Source organism: Phasianus colchicus, chromosome 12 (assembly GCF_987193195.1).
Source record: "Phasianus colchicus chromosome 12, bPhaCol1.hap1.1, whole genome shotgun sequence".
NCBI lineage: Eukaryota > Metazoa > Chordata > Aves > Galliformes > Phasianidae > Phasianus > Phasianus colchicus.
Genome location: NC_143447.1, coordinates 8,054,374 through 8,075,162, shown reverse-complemented (window position 1 = coordinate 8,075,162; position 20,789 = coordinate 8,054,374). Strand labels below are relative to the sequence as shown.

Here is a 20,789-nt window from a genome sequence, read left to right as displayed (position 1 = left end):
GTTTATATTGTGTGAGAATGATTCAGAGGCTCTGAAAGGACTCCAATGTGAACCAAACCGAAGTGCACTTAGAGGAGGTGTTGTGAGCCCACAGCCTAGGGCTCAGACCCTGCAAGCAGCCTGGTACTGGCCAGCTCTGAACACCCTGCTCCTAGGACCATTCTGACAAACCCATACATGCATCACCACAGAGGCAACCTGCCCACCTGCCTCACGCAGACACCAGGACTGCAAGGAAGCCCTAAGCAAGTAATTTACAGCTATACAGTCACAGCCTTTTAGATTAGCATACTTCCACACTCTGTCTTGCAGCACACAGCTTTCCAAAAGCATGTAAAATGCAGCAACCATGGAAGGATTCAACTTCATTTTTATTTCTTCAAATTATTCTGATCTTAGATTTTGCTTTCCCCAGCGACCTGACCAGCATCAGACCTACCTCTGCTACCTTAGAGTGGCCTTCCCACTGCTGACAGGACTCCTTGAAACTCATCAGCAAGAACAGTCCTCAAGTAATTCCATTTTCTTAAAACAGATATCAAAGAAGCTGACAGATACTGCTGCTTTCCTATTCCTTCTCTGATGCTACTTAAGAACTTATCCACACTTCTTATTTTCTACTGCAGAAAAAGCCAGTGTTAAAGAGTTTTACAAGTGCAATTTGCCCTTTTACAACTGAAGACTCATGTACGAAAGATTTTATATTCACCTGTTTTGTGTCCACAGATGCCACTGGGGAATAAATAGGATAAAAATGACATTTTACATCACACATTTAGATGGATGCATCCAAGAATTTTTGTAAGGATAGATAAAACTAGGTCCAAAGTTGCAATATAACAATGAAGCTTACTTTAAACCTCTCGCCATCATAAATTAAGACAAAATTTTAAGGGAATAGAATTCAGTGGTATCTGAATTAGCCTGTGACAACATGACTTTAAGGGATGTTCTTATTTAGCTCAGCCACACAGCTGAACAGATTCTACGTGATAGCATCCAGATGGCTGTCTATGTCATCTTTTTATCTCACCCGCTGGTACTTATGGATGAAATGCCAAAGGTAGACAGTCAGAATAAGCAGTCCTTTCCAGTCTTGAGATTTATGAACTCAGACTCTGATTTAAGGAAAGTTGCAACCTGCTCCCTATTAAATACAAACAAATCCCTTGAGTTTGTCCTAGATATTTGCTTCCCAGAAATAATCTCTTATCACTGTCTAGATCTTGTTATTTAAATGCAAGGACAAAGGACAGATACATGTATGTATTTCAAGGTCTTTCCTTCTTAAAAAACAAAAAAACAGCCCAAACTGTACATCTGTACTAACAAGACCTGTAGCATGACTCTTTTCTGGGCAAGTATCAAAGATGGCGTTTAGAAGTTAAGATTTAAACAGATGAACCAACCAATTTGCCCATTATTATACCAGCAAGGTTTTCACAGACTAGGACATTACAGCAAGGTTTTCACAGACTAGGACATTAGTCTGCCACATTTTGAGTAAACATGCAGCTCAAAACAGTCAATTCCTTAAAATATAGTACTAGATTGACTATTTCATGGAACCCACAAGAGCAACAATCATTAACAGCCTAAAGAGCAACAAAACATGATGGCACAGTGAACTTCTTGCAGACTCTGATCCGTGAAACACAATCTTGCATTTAACAAAATCCCATCTACAAAAGCAGTAAGGCATCCTTCTAAGTCATATCTATACTGACAGCCTCTACAAGGGGAAATTACAGCCATTGCTGCCAGTACTAGGAGGGCAATACTTCCCCAGGAAAGAAACACCAAACCCACACGATGCATTCTTTTGAACACATTTAGTGGTAGTACCCTGAAGTACTGCCAAGGAACAGCTTGATAATAGCTGTCAGTCTCTGGAGTTATCTATTTTAGTCTTACAGTTTTATTAAATATTAAAAAGTATTCATGAGTTGTACTTACCAAAATGCAGTCCACTTTAGATTGTACAGTTTTGCTAGATGTGAGGGGAGAAAGAGAGAACAGAAATCTTGAATTAATCTTAACAGTTATTATGAAAATATTACATATCCTAATAGCTACCACTATACTACAGACTTAATATCCTGCTGCAGAATTTCACGTTAGCCTGTGGAAGAATATTTAACCTGCAATTTTTCAGGTAGAAATCATGGCGAACCCAATAGTTTGTTACAGTTCTTGCTGTTTTGTTCTCTCGCATAAGGCCCATATTTAAAACAAAATACTTTTGCAACTAGGAGCTATTATCTCAAGTTACAAAGCAGCAAAGATGGATGTCACTACTTCTATTGCAAACTCTTCCACTTTTCAGATGTATTTGTTTATCTGTAAACATAATTAACACCTCCTTCTCACCACGCTTCATTAAACCCACCACTTCAGTGCATTTATTTCTAGCTTCCCAAAGACCTGCCAAAAAACAGATACAGCTGATATCCCACCATCAACCTATGGAGGAGTTTTCCACTTCTGTCTCACTACCTTTCAGTTGGTTTATTAAAAAGACATTGGGCAGGGGCTGAATTCAAGTTTGTCATAAATGACCTCAGTAAACATGTCAAAGAGTGGAAGGAAACTTGCTACATTTAAAGATAAACAAACCCATAAGCAACTTTTGTACTTCTTAGAATACTCCATGTCACATGCTTTGACTGACTCCGTATTAGTTGAAGGCATTTAATCATTGCTCTGAGCAGGAGAATGAGCTTTAACAAGCAAAGATCCATGATTTTCACTGCTGGATACCAACTGATTGAGCTCTAAACAATTTCCAGGTTTAGGAAACATTTCATTGCTAGTAGAGTAAAAAATAACTTAGCCTTCTATTAGCAGAACAAAATATATTTCCAGATATTTTATTTTTGTATACATGTTACCCACATACAAAGAAAGACCAAGGAAGATACCTGACAGATATGCTAAAATGAGAAGCAAGCAGAACAAATGGCTCCAATGTCTGGTGGTAATAGGAGCCAGAACTACTCAATCAGCATCTACTGTTACATCAAGATGTTCAAAGAAGCAGCAGCTCAGTTGTCCTCCTTAATACAGCATCACATTTTGAAACCAGAAGGTCTAAAATACGACCTGCAGAAACTGCTATTACTTTCATACAAGAACTGCATATGGCTAGAATAATAATACAATAAAAAATAAACAGGTAAAACTATATGACATGCTGATGCTCACTTGTGTAAAGTTGATCAGATGGGTACATATTTGGGAGGGAAGCTGAGTTACTCAAGATTTGTGCACAGAGGATGCTAAAGACAGTAAAATAGAAGCTTTTCCTCACCTATGAGAAGTGGCCTCCATCTACCGCAGCACCTTAAGGACACTCAAACGTCACCTCACTTTTCATAAACCATCATCAAACTACAGAGTCAAAGGACACCAAGCATGGATACTTTCTGCTGCTATTAAGAAGTATAACTGCCTCTGACTTGAAGCTGACCAAGGCCACCCAGCTGCTCCTACAGCGCTGCTCTCACCCTCGCCTCCACCCTGCCCCAGTGCCTCCAGCAGGATTTCACAATGCCAGCACTGCTGTAGATCCAGAGCCCCTCACAAAGCAGCAGTTATGGCAGCAGGCAATAGGGCTCAGGCACTTGTGTCCACTTTTGTGGCTAAACTTTTCTACGGCTTCACATGACAGCTTAAGACAGAAAAGCAGCATGGAGGATAAAGGGATGCAGGGGGTGCACCCAACTCAGTTGAAATACAGCCACAGACCCGCATGTGACATTTTGTGCTAGGCTTTTCAGGAAGGAGTGCTTCGGCCAGCACAGTTGACAGTCGTGGCAGATCCTGCCAAACTGTACATAAGCATGCCCATTTGCATTAATATGTTCTTCCTGTAAAAAGAAAGAGTCAAGCTGCCAGGAAGCAGCTGGGCAGTAGATCCGTGGAGTTGTCCTTTTATCTCCAAACATCATTCTGAGCCAGCTAAATGTAAATTCTCCGATCCAGTTGTGACCTCCTTTGCACAGCACCACAACAGTGTCTAGAATTAACTGCTAAAGAGCAATATTTGGAACAGTGGATATAATTTCCTCTGTTTCTTTCTCTTTTTTTAATCAGCTGGTTGTGACATCTTAGAAGGCAAAGGTCTTATGGCTCAAGCAGGAATAAATGTGGTATTTATTTCAAGGACAACCAGCTCTGTACTCCTTGGTACACTGGAAGGACACTGTTGCAATCTGTTACCAGTAAGCATGCTTTTTTCCATCCTAACCAGAACTCAGGCTAACATAGCCTGACTTCATACCGCCTGTGTCTAATGACATCAGTACTTCTCATTTATCTTCCAGTGGAGTTGATCAGGCAACAGCAACCCTGAGGAACCAGTTCTCTGACTGGGAACGTACACAGACAGTGACCTTTGCAATGCATAGAAAAGCTCTGCATGGTGCAATTTTAAGCTGCTGCATCTCCATCTCATCAGGAGATAAAAGGCAAAGCGACAAGTGCGGTGAAACAACAGCCATCCCAGATATAATATATTTGCCAACTTCATTTATTTCTCCCCACTACTTCCTTTGCTTATTTACAGGACAGATGTGTTATTGAAAGCTGACAGTTTTCAACTTTAAAATAAATAAGCCTGCTTCTGTCCCTGCCAAATGCATCAATTACCTAATAACTTCTTTAATTACAGAAACCACATCCATTGTATTCAGTTTTGCAGGCACCAAGATTTAATTTGGTCAGCAGCCTTGAGAGACTTCTGGCAACAGTTTGTTCAGTTAGCCCCCTACCACCAGCAACCACAACAGCATGGCTGAATCAAACCCTACATGTGGAGCCACGTCTAATGTTTGGAGGCTACCACTCACACGCTTTGCTCCATTTCTAGTAACAGCTGCAGGAGAGAACCAAAACTGATAGATGTTCTCACTAATGAAAATAACCACTTCAATCTATTGGCGACTCAAGCTCATCAGAAAACTAAAACTAGGAGTTGCACTGGAAGACCAGAAACACCAGTCTGAACTGAAGAGCTCCCCTCTGAAGAACTACCATTAGCCATCAGGTAGAATGCTCAAAAACAAGAGCCCAGCATTAGTTTAAACAGCATCAGAAAGGGGGGTTATTTACCCTGTGTTTTACAGAAGCCTCTGTGCTTCACAGGAAACCTGCAGCCCCATATCCTCCCATTAAATGCATAGGCAGTGATGGCCTTCCTGGAAAGCTCCTCATCAGTACTCACAGACTCAGTTTCTGACTCAGTCTTTAGGCCTAAGACCTTGGACAGATTCTTGCATATTTACTTTTGAATACTGCAGTAATTTAAGCTCCTGAATGCTGCAGCCGTTCTGAAACTCCTGAAGTTATCTTTGGAGGTGGGGGAGAGAAGAGTGAAATCAGACTAAAGCATTTCCTCAAACTGCTCTTCCACCGTGTGCCAAAGTATGCATGTCTGCTCTCCCTGACCTATTTGTGATTTTCTACTCAGAGCAGCCCCATTTTAACAATCTGACTTGGCAAGAGCAGAAAGAAGTGTGTGTTCTCTGCTCAGGTGCTCAGTTAGGTTACTTTGCACAGAGGAGGACACGGAGAGGAAAGAGAAGGTAAGGGGAGAAGGTAAGAAGATGAAATTTTTTTTCAAAGTGGCATAAAACCAGATGTTGCCAACCTTACTTTAAGGAATATGCAGCTGAACTATGTGAGCAGTATGGGAATATCTTATTACAAGAGATGGCAGAATTCAGTTGCTCCGGGCACGCTTAGTATTTCCTTAATGCTGCGAATGGTAGAGGCCATATAATCACAAAGGATACAAAAACTCTCACACCTGTGAGAGCAGAACGAGTTGGGAGGGGTAAGAAAAGCCCCAGTGCTGAACTTAACCCCCAGGTGGAGGGAGGTGTGAACAACAGCACAAGTCCAGTTGGACAAGATTCTGGAGAGAAGTGGAGCTACAACTTACAGCAGAAAAATATTGTAGCAGTTCAAAGTGCCTTTGGAAGCCCACCGATACTTTATCACTACGGCTTTAATACCTTCAGTGAATCTGATACAAACACTGCCTATTCTCTTCAGCTCTGTACCACAAATGTTTGCATAAGCTGGAATACCCTCCTGAAAACACTCTATAGCCTCAAGTGTGGTATACTGCAGAAGTTCTAGGAGAAACATCATTATTCCTATTAACTCTAATGCAATTTAGGAAAAGGAATGGCCTTTTGTAACTGCTCATGGCTTTATGATACATTGCAAAACCAGGATACAACTCCTGACCAGATGGGAAAGGTTTCCCACTGCAGAGCTTCCAGTACACATGCATGAAGCTGCATTATTACCCGACGTACACTATGCAGTAAGAAAACTTGCAACTAGAAACAAATACCCGATGTACAGTTACTGTCATCATTGTCAATAAGCTGATGTCTCACATAAAGCATTTACCATCTCAGACAATTAATAAAAAGAGAGAACAGATTTATAAAGCTCTAAAGTAAGCTTCCTTTGGAGAAGCAAGTGGGGGGGAAAAGCCACAAGATTTTTCTCTTAAGAGTTCAGCACAAAACCAGCAAATACTCAGTGCAGCTCCGACAAGGGCCAGAGACTGCTCAGCAGCCACAAGGAAATTTCCCAGAAGCTCATTTGTAGCCCATCTGTATGATGACGTGCTGTAAAACAAGCCTTTCTTATGAGAATGGAAGGCACAGGAGATAGCAGAGTGCATGCCATGAAAGACTTGCTTTGGCCACATGAACTTTCACAAGTCAGTTACTCAGCTATGAAAAGTCTCCATTTCTGCTACATTAATCATTCCCCAACACAATTTTCAAGGGCTGCCTGTCAAACTACTTAACACCAAGGGCTAAATGAAGGTTTGAAAGACCGCTTCTATGGTGGAACAATACCAAGTGAACAGCACTTCCAGCCTCCCAGCACAGCGAGCATGCTTTCTCCCAGCCACAGGAGGTATTTTGGTGCTGATAGCCACCAGGAGCTCTGTGGCTTATTCAGCTTTCTGCTGCCTCTTTGCCTCTTACAAAAATCCAGTGAGTCGCCAAGGACTCCACTGCTAAACATCACCAGTGCAATTCAGTGAAAGTCATCTTCCAGAAAAGAGACGATAAAATAGAAGGGGTGATCATTAACCTGAACGCACACCCTTTTCAAAAGATTTGGATATCTCCTCCAGAACTCTGATGACATCACAGAACATTTAAAATGAAATCCACGTATTTCTGAATGCTGGGAGAAACTGCTCAAAAGCAGGATTGCCAGCCACACTGCAGTAAGAGGTACTACTCCCAGCACTTCCTGCACAATCTGGCCCTAACTTCTTAGTTTTATTGAATAAGTGCTTCTCCTTCTTAGAGTACCAGCCCTAAATTTATATATTCTTCAATTCAGAATCATAAAGAAATGTTAAACTGGAGCTAAGGATCTTCTAAGGAGAAAACTATGAAAACAGCCGCCAATGTCTTTTACTCAATTAACATCCCAACATATGCCACGTTACATTGTCTGGCTTGGATCACACTGATAAAGAAGTAAAATGGCTGTAAAAGCATTCTGATTAAATATTGAGAAAGCAGAGCTGCAACAACGTTATGTGTTGGGATGAGTGTACTGCTCAGCTAACCGAGCAACAGCTACAGCAAAAGGGAAGCACACACAGGCTTTCCACGGGTCAACCTCAGCATCGTAACTACTGAGTCTCCTCCATCCTCACCTCCCCCCACGGGACACAGAAAAGTCAAAACCCAGGGCTGCTGATGCCACCTAGGGGCTCATTCCCTGCCTGCACTTCTCTATACCCCGTGGGTAATTGAACTGCACGCCTTAAGGGCAAGTTAAGCAATGTTCCAGGCCACACCGGGAGTCTCTCCAGTCCTTTGGTGTCAGAGGGTTGTGGGGTGGTTAGGCAAACCTAAAAACCAGGCTTTGCAAAGATGTCTATTAAAAAACAGAAATAATTGAGGACTTGACCCCATTTTGACTTCAAACATATTTATGAATTTAGTGCTATCTACTCCGAAGATAATTAATCTCTATCTCTACACAGCAAAATTACATTAACGAAGTTCTATTTCTGAATTCTCCAAACATCAATTTACCTAGCTGCCTTGTACTACCTACCCCAGCCCCAGCTCAATACTTGAAGCAAACAAAGGGCCGAGCCATGGAAAACCAGACTGTGGCAGTGGAAAGCTGAAATCACAGCCCATGCAGTCACCTGTAGATGCCACTCCGAGCACAGCACAATCCATGGAAAGCACGGGCTGCTACTCAGTTCTCTTCATTTTGCCTTTCTGCAGAGTGCCTTTACATCAGATTGTGCAAACTGCCCAGCCAGAGATGAGCTGGGTTTCCTTGAGCTGGATCTGTTTGCTGACCCAACAGCACATTTATCATTTCATTAATGCAGACCAGCTGCCCCTTGAATCAATTAACTGATTGATAACAGCTCATCCCACAAGCCCATGATCCAATGGAAGGCAGAAACGCAAAGCTGCAGGATCAGTCATTTCAACAGTACCAGCAGTGACAAACTCACCCAAACCGCTCATTTAAACTACCTGAACTAGTTCCAACACAAGCAAAACATTTAACACAAGGCAATTCAAATGCAAATATACTCTTACTCGAGATATCAGGTACAGGGACTGTAATCATGTCACAAAAATAGCCAGTGTTCCATCCACTGAAGATGAACAGAAGTATCCAGCTCATGCCCCCAGAAAGCAAATGCAAAAAGCATCCATCAATAGTGGCTCTCCAGCTCGATCCAAGGCAAACCACTTTTCTTCGCAAAATAAGGAAGCAAGAAATACAGCAAACTGATAAAACAGGGGAACAAGACTGAACTGCAACCAACTGATCTTCCCTGTGACCTAATCTACACCCTTCCACTTGCTGAAGTGAGTAAGCATGGCTGGTTTTAAATTAGACACAAAAAGCAGCACGCTGACTACAGGGCTGAAAAAAGTACGCTTCAGCACTTTCAGTTACTGCAGTTTAGTTAAAATTGGACAGAACTCACGTCCTCAACGCTTGTCACTAAAATAAAGCAAGGAAAAATGTTTCATATAGAATTATCGGTTATTTAATCCCTTCACCATTTTGCAACTATGATGACTTTATGAGTAGTAAATAACAACAAGCACACAAACAGCTGAACAAAGAAGGATAAACTACTAACAAAATGCCCAAGTCTCAAACACAGCCCACTGTAATGAGCTGCAAAATAAGAACTGCTGAGAAATACTGAGCTGGGAGACATCATACCTGGGTCTGAAATGTAAACCCACCAATCTCTCTTTTTGCTTTCTGCAGAAACCTAACTGTATGCAAATGCTAAAAAATCCTCCCACAATTCTATAAGTAACTGGAAAAACCTTGCAACACTGGGTGCCCTATTCCAGTACAGAACAGTCACCTGCAGTTCCTGTTGTTGTTTCGGTTTCTATTTGTGAGTGCGTGTTATTTGTAATTATTTAAAGACACATTTCTGCTACAAGTTACTCAAATAATGCTTGGAAGAGGCAGAGAAAATGGTTTTTCACATCTCTCATCCCTGTTTTCTTTACTGCTGGACTGAATTAAAATCAGTGTCTCCTCCTTCACTGAAGCAGGACACTACTCCAAGGATTCAATGTCCTCTGTACATAATATGGGAAGATAACGTGACTTCAGAGGAGCTGTGCCTTGTGTTTATTACTAACAATCTGTATGAGGCACCGCAGGGTATTCCAAGACCAGCCTGCAAGGACTGACTGCCTAGAAAGGCCAAACACAGAAATCAAACTACACAAGAAAAGACTGCTCAAGTAGGGATTCAGTGCAAAGTGTGTTCTGCTAAAAGCAGGATGGTTCGCAGCTAAGTGGCAAATTAGCTATCATAATGGTTTGCATAGTTCACAAGGAAACTGTTTTTAAAACTACAAACAGACAAGCTGTTGCTGTTTCCGGATTCATTCTATAGATAGCAGTAAGATCTGCTACAGCATTTTCACATAACGTCAGCAGAAGCCTAATCCAGTTATGACATTATTACTCAAGATCAATATTTCTAAGAGGTCTCATCTGGAGATGCTAGAACGCATGAGATGTCTCTCAAGCCCTTCTCCCACATGGTTCTTTGAAAAGACACCTAGTGAAACTAAGGGGTGACATTCCTCAGCAATGCTTAAAAACAACAGAAAATAGGAAATGCCCACAGCACACAGGTGCACAAATGCCCTCTGTATCATCAGCTTTATAAAGCTCCCATGCCTGCAGAGGCACCAGGACATGAGAGCAGAGTGGGGCACCATGCTGTGCAGCACAGCACATGCACACCTGCTTCTGGGCATTCTTCTCTACAAACTATGGCTTCAAATGCCCGATAGCAAAGAGCCATGCTATACACACTCACAAGAAAAAGGCAGTGGCTTACATTTAATACACACCCCAAACCATACAGATGCATATAGGGCTAGGATTAGTGAACATGGTTACACAAAGCTCAGACAACTCAATATAAAAGCCTCCAGCGTTAGGAGCACTCTGAGAACAACTTCCTACACTCCCAGACTGCAAACACACATTTTTCTGTGCTGGCACAGGTGCCAGGACAGGTGTTTTTCTTGTTTATTTCTCATGGTTCCTTTAGACAATTCCACAACCTGTAGCTATTCTAGTCACTTTTTGTTAATAAACAGGTTTGCTCCTGGCTGCACCTTCTCATTATCCTATTAATTTGGTACCTGGGCAGGTATCCATTCAGCAGTGCCATACTCAAGCTCTTCTCTGGTACTATCCTGAGAAAGCCCAGGCCTGGACAATGCCAGGTCCCACAGACAAGCCAATCCCCTGGTGTCCCACTCCAAACCCAGCAATAACTGCAGGGCTCTCATCGTCTGTTTTGAAGGAGGCCTGCCTCAGTGTCTCAGGACACAGCCAACCTTCACACCACCGCTGCTGTGCTGCCTGGGGCCTGGAACATTGCCAAATGCAGAGCAGCACTGCCAGGGCTGGCCAGCCCACCACAGACACGTACCAAGAGAAAGCATTCCTCACTCACCTCTGCTTACCAGCTTCCAAACAGTGCAGGCACAGAAACTGCCTGGCAGCCACAAATGAAGTCTCAAGTAGTCAGAAGTCTCTTGCCTACCTCTGATGCAAGTTCACAGAACACCAAAGGGGTACATCCCATATGTTTCCCATCCTCTGTTTCTTGGGAGAAAAACAATCCTATTATTTAACTCCAAAACTAAGACCCTCAGAAGAGTTACAAATACATGCTGCTCCACATCTCAAGGGTTTGGTTCACAAGGTTTGAGTTCTCTTAGCCTGCAGCCCAGGTGAACTTTAGCTTACTTGCAGACTCAAGAGCTTGTCTAAACCTGTAAGGTGTGTTTAATTAAAATTAAAGCTGCACAAAATTTAATTAAGCCATGTAAGTTCATACCTGCATCCATCTATTTCAGTTTTGTACCTACAAAGCTCAGTTTGAACAGCTGCACTTGCTCATAGCTGGTAGTTAAACTGTGTCAAATGAGCACACCAGGCGAGCCTGCAGTGCACAAGCAGCTGTTCCAAGGCAGGCACACATCTACCAGGTCTGAGCAGCTCCACAGCAAACACAGCAGCCAGCTCCAGTGGCAGTGCTGCAGTACCACCAGAATTCCTCTCTCAACTCACCTGCACTCCATCCACTGCCTTCACTGCCAGACTTCTCTTGCAACTGCCATCAATGAAAAGGCAAGTCGTTCAGATTCTCTCCTCCACCAACACTCTAACTTCAGATTGAGTATTACTGACAGTAGGTGTCTCACCAGTACTTAACATCCCATGCTGGGGCTCTGTGCTGCTCCCCAGCACAGATGACGCACAGTTGGAGCTCTGCAGGCAGACTGCACAGCACTTGGCTCTGCCACACCGTCCTGTGAGTGACCTCAGATGGATACAACAGCATAAAACTCTGCTGCTTACTTCTCCAGCAACTTCCCTGCTTTGCCAGCACAGAGTTTCCCATAACCATTTTGATATCTATTTTCCAAGTTCTCATTCTGTTAGTTTTCTTTTAAAAATAAAGCAGAAGGCACACAACCTGCACTTGTATGAAGTACTGAAACCACAGCCTGCAGGTCAGACAGGTAGAATATTTACATGGATCCACTGTTCACAACGTGTCCATTCTAAATATCCCACAGATTTGCAAAGTTATACCGTGACTTACCTAAAAAACATTTGAGAAAAACAGCACTGATTTTTCTGAACTTCTCAAAAATCAAACCACCAGAAAATTAAGAGCACGCAGACAGAAAGCAAATTACTAAAGCAGTACTACCTGAGATAATGGCACTGTAAAAATTCACCTGCAGGCTGCAGCATGCAACTGGCTAACACCTGTCAGCATCTGATCACCTGCTGAACTGCACTTGTCACATAGGTGTTCCCATGAGCTCCTGCTTGATGGATCTCTCCAGCAAGAGAGACGCTGTCATCAGTACTGCAGAATTGGCTGCTCTGGATTATCATTCCTGTGAACCATGTGTAAGCATGTGTAAACATGTTTAAACATGTGTAAACATGCCAGCAGGAGAGCAGACGTCTGCATTAAAGGAATGAAAATGTATTTTCCTAATTATTAGCACAATTTGCAAGGCGAAATATGTAAGTAGCTCCAAAAATAATGCCTTCTTTTTATTTCCATGAAAACTACAAAAGATACAAAGAGCACAATACCCCTGTTTGTTAGAGCAAATTCTCAGCAACAAAACACTCTCTTTCAACATAGTCACCACCATTAGCTATGCATTTTCACCAGCAATGAACAGCCTGCATGCCACACTCATAAAAGTCTGCCCTAGCAGAGGTGACCCACTGTCACTGTCATCACTGCTGAAACGCATCACCCCCTGCTCACATCCACTGGCTGATCTCCACCAACACTCAGCAAACATCAATGAATGTCCATGGGTGCCATTTTTTCTGCAAGGAATTTCAATTCCACTCCTTTGCCTCACCCATGCTTCCATATCAGACACCACTCTGTCAGACTGCCCCTCGGCTGCCACCTGTTGCACAACAACAACGTGTATTGGAATGTTGGTGGGAAGATTCAACCTTTACTGCCATACCACCACCTACCTTTTGACTTTGTGGGCCAACATCATAAAATAGGAGGCATTATCTTCTGTGCTGCCCTTGTATATGCTGCTTTTCCACTCCTTTACTAAGTAGCTAAACTAATCAAGCCAAACTCATCTGAGATTGATGAATTTAGGAAGGACTGTGTCTTCTAGAAGAACACAATGTACTTGAGCTATGTCCTGCTCCTATATTGAGCCAAATTTGACACAAAACTATTGGTATTCGAAGTACTCGCTAACTAAGAACTTCTCTGAAGAAAAATCACTGTAAAGTGACAAAAAACACACAGTAAATACAAACTTCTGGAGCTACATCCAAGCAAGCACGGATGTCTTTAAGCACTGTCAGAAACAGGGCTTCCTCACACTCAAGCAATTGAACCTTCGTGTTTACTTTCACTACATGTTTCACCAACTTCAACAAGAAGCATAACCACAGCGGCACAGGAACCTCATGTTCCCATCCCTCCAACAGAAGCAAGCTTCTAGCATGAAAAAGATGCAGCCACAGGGACACGTGCAAGGAAAGCTAAGTAAGGACAGCTTAACCTCCTTGGAACTAAACAGACAAAAATGTTTTTTCATTTTTATGCTCAATGGCGTTGACAATTTTTTTTGCCTTTATTAACCAGGAAAAAAATGACTAAAATAGGTTATCATATCTTCAGGGTCAGAATTTAGTATTTTTTGCATGAGAAAACAACAGCTTACAATATGTTTTTACCTGAAATTTCACAGACTTTTTGACCAATGTAGCATAAAAATCAACATTTCCAAATTAAAGTAAAAATATTTTTTTTTCTTATGCCCTCAGTACATTTATTAATTACGTTTGGTTTTTTTTTTCATTTGACCTAGTAAGTTAACTCTACTCTAGTTGCATTCAATTAATGGTTTCTGTTCAAAATATCCCTTTTCACATTTTTAGAACTATGCGTGATAATCTCACTTCACTCATCCATTGAATGGTTTCCTCTCAGCTGCCAATTCATTTCTCATCTTTTGATAAGTTAATCATTGAACTATACTGCTGGAGTCAGGCACTGTAAATGCCATTGTGCAGCATGCTCCTGGAGCCAGAAGCTGGCTCAGTTCTTCAGCATGCCGTGGTTCCAGGTGTGCAACTAGTCATTATAGTCAGCAAGCAGTTTGACTGCCTTTTAACTTATGTATTTAGTTTACATGGCCACTAATAGCAACACAGCTTCTTATTTAAAATACACATACAAAACCAAAGAAAACAGGCAAACTTTTAAAATTCCTTTAAAAAAGAAGCATCGTACCTCCTCTGAGCTTGGATAAAAAGTTCCTATGCCACAATCTTTGACTCCTGCAAGAGTTTCAAAAGATTTTTTGGCCTTTGTTTCAGACAGCCTCATCATAGTAGAAAAGGCTGCAGGTTTTATGCAAGGGAAGAAAGAGGAGTCACAGGCATCTAATCTGCAGCTACAGACAACAAGCCAGCCCCAGGATCACAGAGTGGTTGCTTATCTTTCAAAGAGAAACACTGCTGGAAGTATGAAATACCCGAACCCAAGCAGTGTGGGAGATTGTAGCTGCAGGGAGATGATGCCATGTTTGTACCAACACGGGCTGCTTCAGCAAGGTGCTGACCCATAACGGGGCTGCCTCTAACGGTACAGCACAGACAGCGAGAGGCACTGAGGCCTGCACGCTCTGCCAGGGGAACCACGGCCTGCACACTGCCAGGATGGATGGAAAAGCAGCGCAGTGTGACATCCCTCATGTAGAACCTCAAGTGCCAACTTCAGACAGGCTCCACACACCTTATGGGCTGAGCTTGTAGCAGTCATCCAGCATCACTGTGCCCTTCTCCCTAGGCTTAAAAAGCATCCAAGCCAATTCAGTACTTTCCTCCACATAATTAACAAGAAAAACAGCGTGTGCCTCTGCAGAAGGAGACTATCACTATTTTTCAAAACAGGACTTAAAATTCCATCCCTAAAAATATGATATTAAATAAATGGTACAATTTTTCAACAACTAGATTTTCAAATAGTTAAAACTTCAGGCACTGGATAGTTACGATTTGAGTTTGTGCTTTAATGTACACACATTTCTGCAGAACAGAGAAAACAAGCAAGAGTAACACAGACTATTCAAAGTATTTTCAGGTGTTTTCCAAATGGGCAAGAAGCAGCTGAGGAAAATACAGGAAAACTGCCTGTCCTACAGCCTAGCACACCTCAGTCACAAGCTAATTTGTTTGTCTTCGAGATGCTCTTAAGGCAGACACTTCCAGGCAACTTCATATTAAGAACAGAGTTCCAATACTTTGCCTGTATTGCTGACAGCTTGAAAAAATTCACTCCTTCATAGGCAACCAAAATAATGAACTGTAATTCCTCCCGTCTGGTACAATCCAACTTTTCCGATGGCAAGAGTCCCAACAACCTTTTAATGGCATTTAGGAATTTTTGATGAAGAAATATGGACTGCCTCCATACCTGTGAGTCTATTCATCAAAGAAAAGAGCTATAAATTACAGACTTTGACATTTAACCCAAACTTCCTCTAAGGGAAGATACAAAGATGCCTCAATAAATGAGTTCTCCCCAGAATCTTGATTCTCTTCCCAGACTTGAGGTGCCTGGCAATCACAAAGCAATACCACCCACACACAGCTTCAGAGAAATGCTATGCAGGAGCTGCCATTTTGGAGCAGTACAGGTATGCCTCCAGAAACGTGTGTCCTCAGACACAGCTCTCAAACAGCCACACATCTTGTCATGTACTATGTTTATAGGCTGCCAGTAGAAAAAGCAACTCCTGCAGCAGCAGCAACATTCCAGGGCAAGATAAAAACGTGACAAGATGACACCTTTTCAATCCCTTGACAGCATCCACCACGTCCATTTCCTCCTACCCAGAGGCCAGGCAGCAGGCTGCTGCTCACCACGCCAGGAAAGCCCCGAGCTCACACCACAGTGGGTCTTCGTGGGCACACAGCAGCTCAGCATGGACAAGTGAGGCAGTCAATGGGCCCAACAAGCTGGGCACTGCTCTGGACTGTAGCCCCCAGGCTGTTAAACTAAAACCAAAATAAAACTCCCTCTACCTTGAGCTATATAAAAATACCAATAAGCATTAAGTGATTAAACTATTTTGTTTAACAGGATGATTAAAGTGGCAGACACGCTCCCCAGAAAAGCTCATGTGAATGTCTACAGTCCATTTTAAACACTTCTACAGCATCCAACAAACCCAGCAGCTGCAAATGATGCATGCTCACATATTAGAAAGTAGTAGCATGAAATGCAAAAATATATACATTTTATATGAAAAGAAGAACTAGCTTACATTTCATCTCTTTCTTTTCTAAGCACAAAGTTCTTCAGGCAGATTTTTAAATATAATCTCAGCTATTAAGGATTGTTTAATTTTCTAAGTGATTTGGAAATGTATTCACATTTAGGATCAGGAAAGAGAAAAAATAAAGATTTAAAGCAGCAGGGCCAATTCCTGTCTTCACCTGTCCCTACAGCACTGAGAGCATGTTATACTCACATACGAATTGAAGAACAGACTTAAAACAATCCATCTCAAAGCGACCACTTCAGGGCAGGGAGTTTCATGAGAAATGTACTCAGGGCCACACACAGCTTCCAGTATCATTAACAAGCCTTACTGGAGGAAAAAAATAACAGCAGCCCCCTCCACCACTAAGTAACAAAACTCCAACTGACATCATATGTTACATAGCAAACAAGATTTTGGTATTCTGAAACTGTAAAATAACCCACACTTTTGTTTTGGTCTCTGTTTTTAAACACTCCCAATAGTTTGTGTACCTGAAGTTTAACCATCCCGGTTGAAAAACTGGGCCATTCACCAGGTTGATTCCAACTGATGACAAAAGGAGAGCTTTGCATGCCTGCCACCCATCTCAGTCCCCTCTGACTTCTCTCAGTCACTACCACGGACCATCCTCATCGACCCTGACTGCAACAAAACAGAGCCTCCCTGCCCTTGCACTGATATAATGCCACTGCATTGACCACAAGCAATTAAAAACAAGCAACAGGAAAAACAGTCATGAAGATTTGAATGTTTTTCCACTGTCTAAATGATTAAATATGCAAAAACAGAAAACACTTGGCAGCTTACCGAAAGCCGGTTGATGGCACAGCAGCTGATAACAAGCATCCTACTTGATGACAGATAATCCTTTTTCCATTAAATCAAGAAAGCATTAGAACTGGAATACTGGCTAACTCCACTGAAAACAAAACAAAACCTCAAAATTCCCATCGATCTGAGGGAACACAACAAAACATTCCAACAATTTCAGAACTTTTAGATGTATTTAGGAGATTTTTCTCACAGGCCTGAAAGAACCAATTAGTGCTGGCTTTCTGCTCGGGCTCTTTCTGGATGACAGATTGTTGCATTTTTATCTATTCAATTTACCTTCTAAATCATCCAACAATAACTTTTCAAATATGCAGTCCAGCACTCTATCCAGACTGCTCTAGAGGCAAGTTAGAGAGCTACAGCCATCTCCCTGACTCTGCAACTTAAAAAATAAGGGGTTTCTTATTTCTATATGAAGCTTTGTAATATTAGACATTAGAAAGGTTTGAACCAAAAATCCAAATTTGGATCCTGATCTGAATTTTGTAGCCCTGGCCTTTCTCCAAATACTTCTGTCAAGTGAAGTAACAAGAGAAGGCAAATGGGAGCTGTATAAAAACATTAAGCTCAACCCCTGCTCTCAACCACATGTGCACACCCCAACAAAACCATCCCAAGTCCCAATTATTTTAAAGTTTAATTGGCGCTTCTGTATAAATTTGAACACCCAAACCTGACCAATACTATCATCTTAACCAGTTACAGAATACTCATGTTTTGGGTTTTTTTTTCCCAGCATCCAGAAAATTTTAGGAGGTGGTTTTAAGTGTTCTTCTCAGATAGAGATGTGGATTCCTACTTGTCAATGGTATACACACTCATGGAAACCAAATAGAATTGCTCCAAACCACACACAGCCCAGCTACAGGGGCCTGAGGTGACGACCCCACAACTCGGTGCTGACTAAGAGCTCATCAGAGATGCCATCCCGAACCACAATGTCACACTGACTTCAACAAGGAGAACTCCAGTGGAGCAAAGTGGAATGCAGCATTTAAGAAACGAGGAATTGTGTATGTATGATGCTGTGAAGTCAGCAATTTAATGCACTTCTATGCATTCTAAATGAAAAGCAGTAAAAGTTAGCTGAGTATTTTATCACTTGAATACTGTTTTTCTCCAAATATACTACATTTAATCCTGTTGTTTCAAGAAACAAGGAAAAACAAAACCCACGAACGAGAGCGAGAAATCCACTCTTCCTAAAAGCAGATTTACAAAGATCTTCTTTCTGCAAAGCTATCCACCCGACTTGGAGCCAGGATATTCAATAAAAGCTCAGCTCCATTCTCAAAAGGTTATATAAAGGTCAGCATTCATTTTATTCAGGTTTATTTTCTAACCTTGTAAAAATGCCTGCAGACCAAATTGGCTCCCACACCTGCTGACCCAGAAACTTCACCACCACCGTGCCCGCTTGGGAAAGTTGCTTCTCCTCCCACACTGAGCTGGCATTGCTCCAGCAGGCCACGCAGGAAGGCCTTCCAGATAGCAAGGGGTGCATGTGACCAACTGCTTTTTCAAGGCTCTTCAGTGAGGAGCTCTTCCAGGGCAGTTCCCCCCAAGAAGGATGCTTGCCTCCATGTAGGAATGTATGGTGAGAGAGAAAATTGTACCTAGATCTGCTCAAAGGAACAACTCATGGACAGGATGGAGCAGCCATGCTCTAGGAAAAGAAAAAGTGGCAAACAGTGAAGGATTTATTTAGCTCAATTCAAGAGATCTGCACCACAGATGGTTATATCCTGGCACTGTTTAGAATTTGCTTACTGCCAAAGAGAAACAGGCATGTAAGACAATCAGACAAATGGTTTCATGGCAATACCTTCCCCTGGAGATGACTCTCACCTCAGAGTGCATCTTCCCCTACAACTGCAACAAACAAGTTACCCTGACCACTGCATGCAGAACAGATGGAGTCAAATGAAACCAACTCCACTTTCTGTCCCTATGTATTTGAGGAAGCAGAGTGTGAAGAAGAATGACATGCTGCTAAATGCCTTATGCACGGAAGGCCAGCCCCCCCCGAAATCACTGAAATATGGTCCACACATGAGTTTTTTCCTATGCATTTGACTGCTTATATGCTATGTTGAGAAATACACTCAGAACAGGCAAGTGTTACGATCATCTGCAGAGCCAGGGTACAGTGGGTAAGCACTATTTATGGTTTTAAAGAACCTCTTAGCTGAGAAGCTCAAAGTACTTCTTCAAAGGGGGTAAATACACCTCTAACATTACTTGGGCTTATTGAATTAAGTGCAGCCTGTACGTTTGTCAACAATTTTGAGCTCTTCCTCACATCATTAGCAATCTTTTATTAAATATTTTTTTAATTAAAGAATTACAAAAGCTTTATTTCCCACCTCCAGTGATGAAAACCACCTCCAGGAAGTAGGAGTTGATCGTTGGTGCACTTTAGGCTGGAGGCACAGAATAACTAAAAAGAGCCTGGAATCAGTTGTGGGAACTGAAATTCTCCACTCAATTTCAGCAGACAGTTTAACAAAAAATAGAGGCTTTTTATTTTTAGTTTTTGCTGTTATTTCCTGCCCTCCTGTCTCAAGCTACAAAAAAATCGTAAGAGTAAATGCAGCTGGATTGGTCTACTGATGAATCCAACCTGACTCAAATACATCACCTTTTTAAGAAGTACTTACAAGGTGTTACAGGAATTTCAAGTGCAGAAGAAAACTACTGAAAAGGTGTTTGCATTTGCTAAGAGCCTGGAACACATACCCCTCAGCCTCCCTCCTCATTGTCAGTTGCTTTATTAAAAATATTAAGACTGTCAATCATGCTTTTCTACTCATCTAACCATATAAATAAGAGCAATTCCTATTATGAAAAATCTCAATAGCATTTCCTAAATTGTGGAGTATTTCCTCTGCCAATAGTCTCAGTGACAACGACTAACGAGGAGTGAGAGATGCACTTGCTATAGCCCGAATGATGCAAGTCATGACAAAGAATGGAGCTTTCCAAAGACTAGAAAACATGGTATTGCAATCAGCTAATCTGTTCTTCTAGCGCAATGCAAAAAGCCCAGAACTCACAAGAGCACAGTTCACCTCCCAGTCCTACTTCAGCGTGAGACAAACCAGGCCTAGGACACACGGAAATTTGGCACTACGTAGCCCAGCTCATGAGGCTTTTACATTATAACTTCTAGCTAGAAAAGTGATTTGAGGACACAATTTATAGATCTGAAGCCTACACCCACGTCCAGTTCAAAGGACTGCAAAAGCAATGCTTTGTGTTTGCGATCCTGCTCTGCCCAGCCCTCAGCACAGCTTACAGATGATATATTGGGGGGAGGGGGAGAGAAATTAATCTCGGGCAGAATTACTACGCTCCAATCACAACAGATGCCTATAGGACAAAAAGAGCTGAGATCCAGGCTAGGTGAAAGAAGCTGTGGCCAACCCATGCACAGATGCAAGTACCAGATTACCATTTACAGCAGTAAACAAGACCTCATTTAAGAACCACCACAACTCATTCACCACAGTGAAGAAAAAC

The 20,789-nt window shown here is 42.0% G+C and overlaps 1 protein-coding gene across 1 annotated transcript in view; it reads right to left on the bottom strand.

Annotated features, from left to right (window-relative positions):
• RFX7 (regulatory factor X7) overlaps positions 1-20,789 on the bottom strand; it is a 50,189-nt gene that overhangs the window by 25,448 nt on the left and 3,952 nt on the right. Inside the window, exon 2 of the mRNA XM_090148835.1 lies at positions 1,957-1,990. Within this exon, the coding sequence (XP_090004961.1) occupies positions 1,957-1,990 (34 nt within the window). The remainder of the gene's footprint in view (positions 1-1,956; positions 1,991-20,789) is intronic.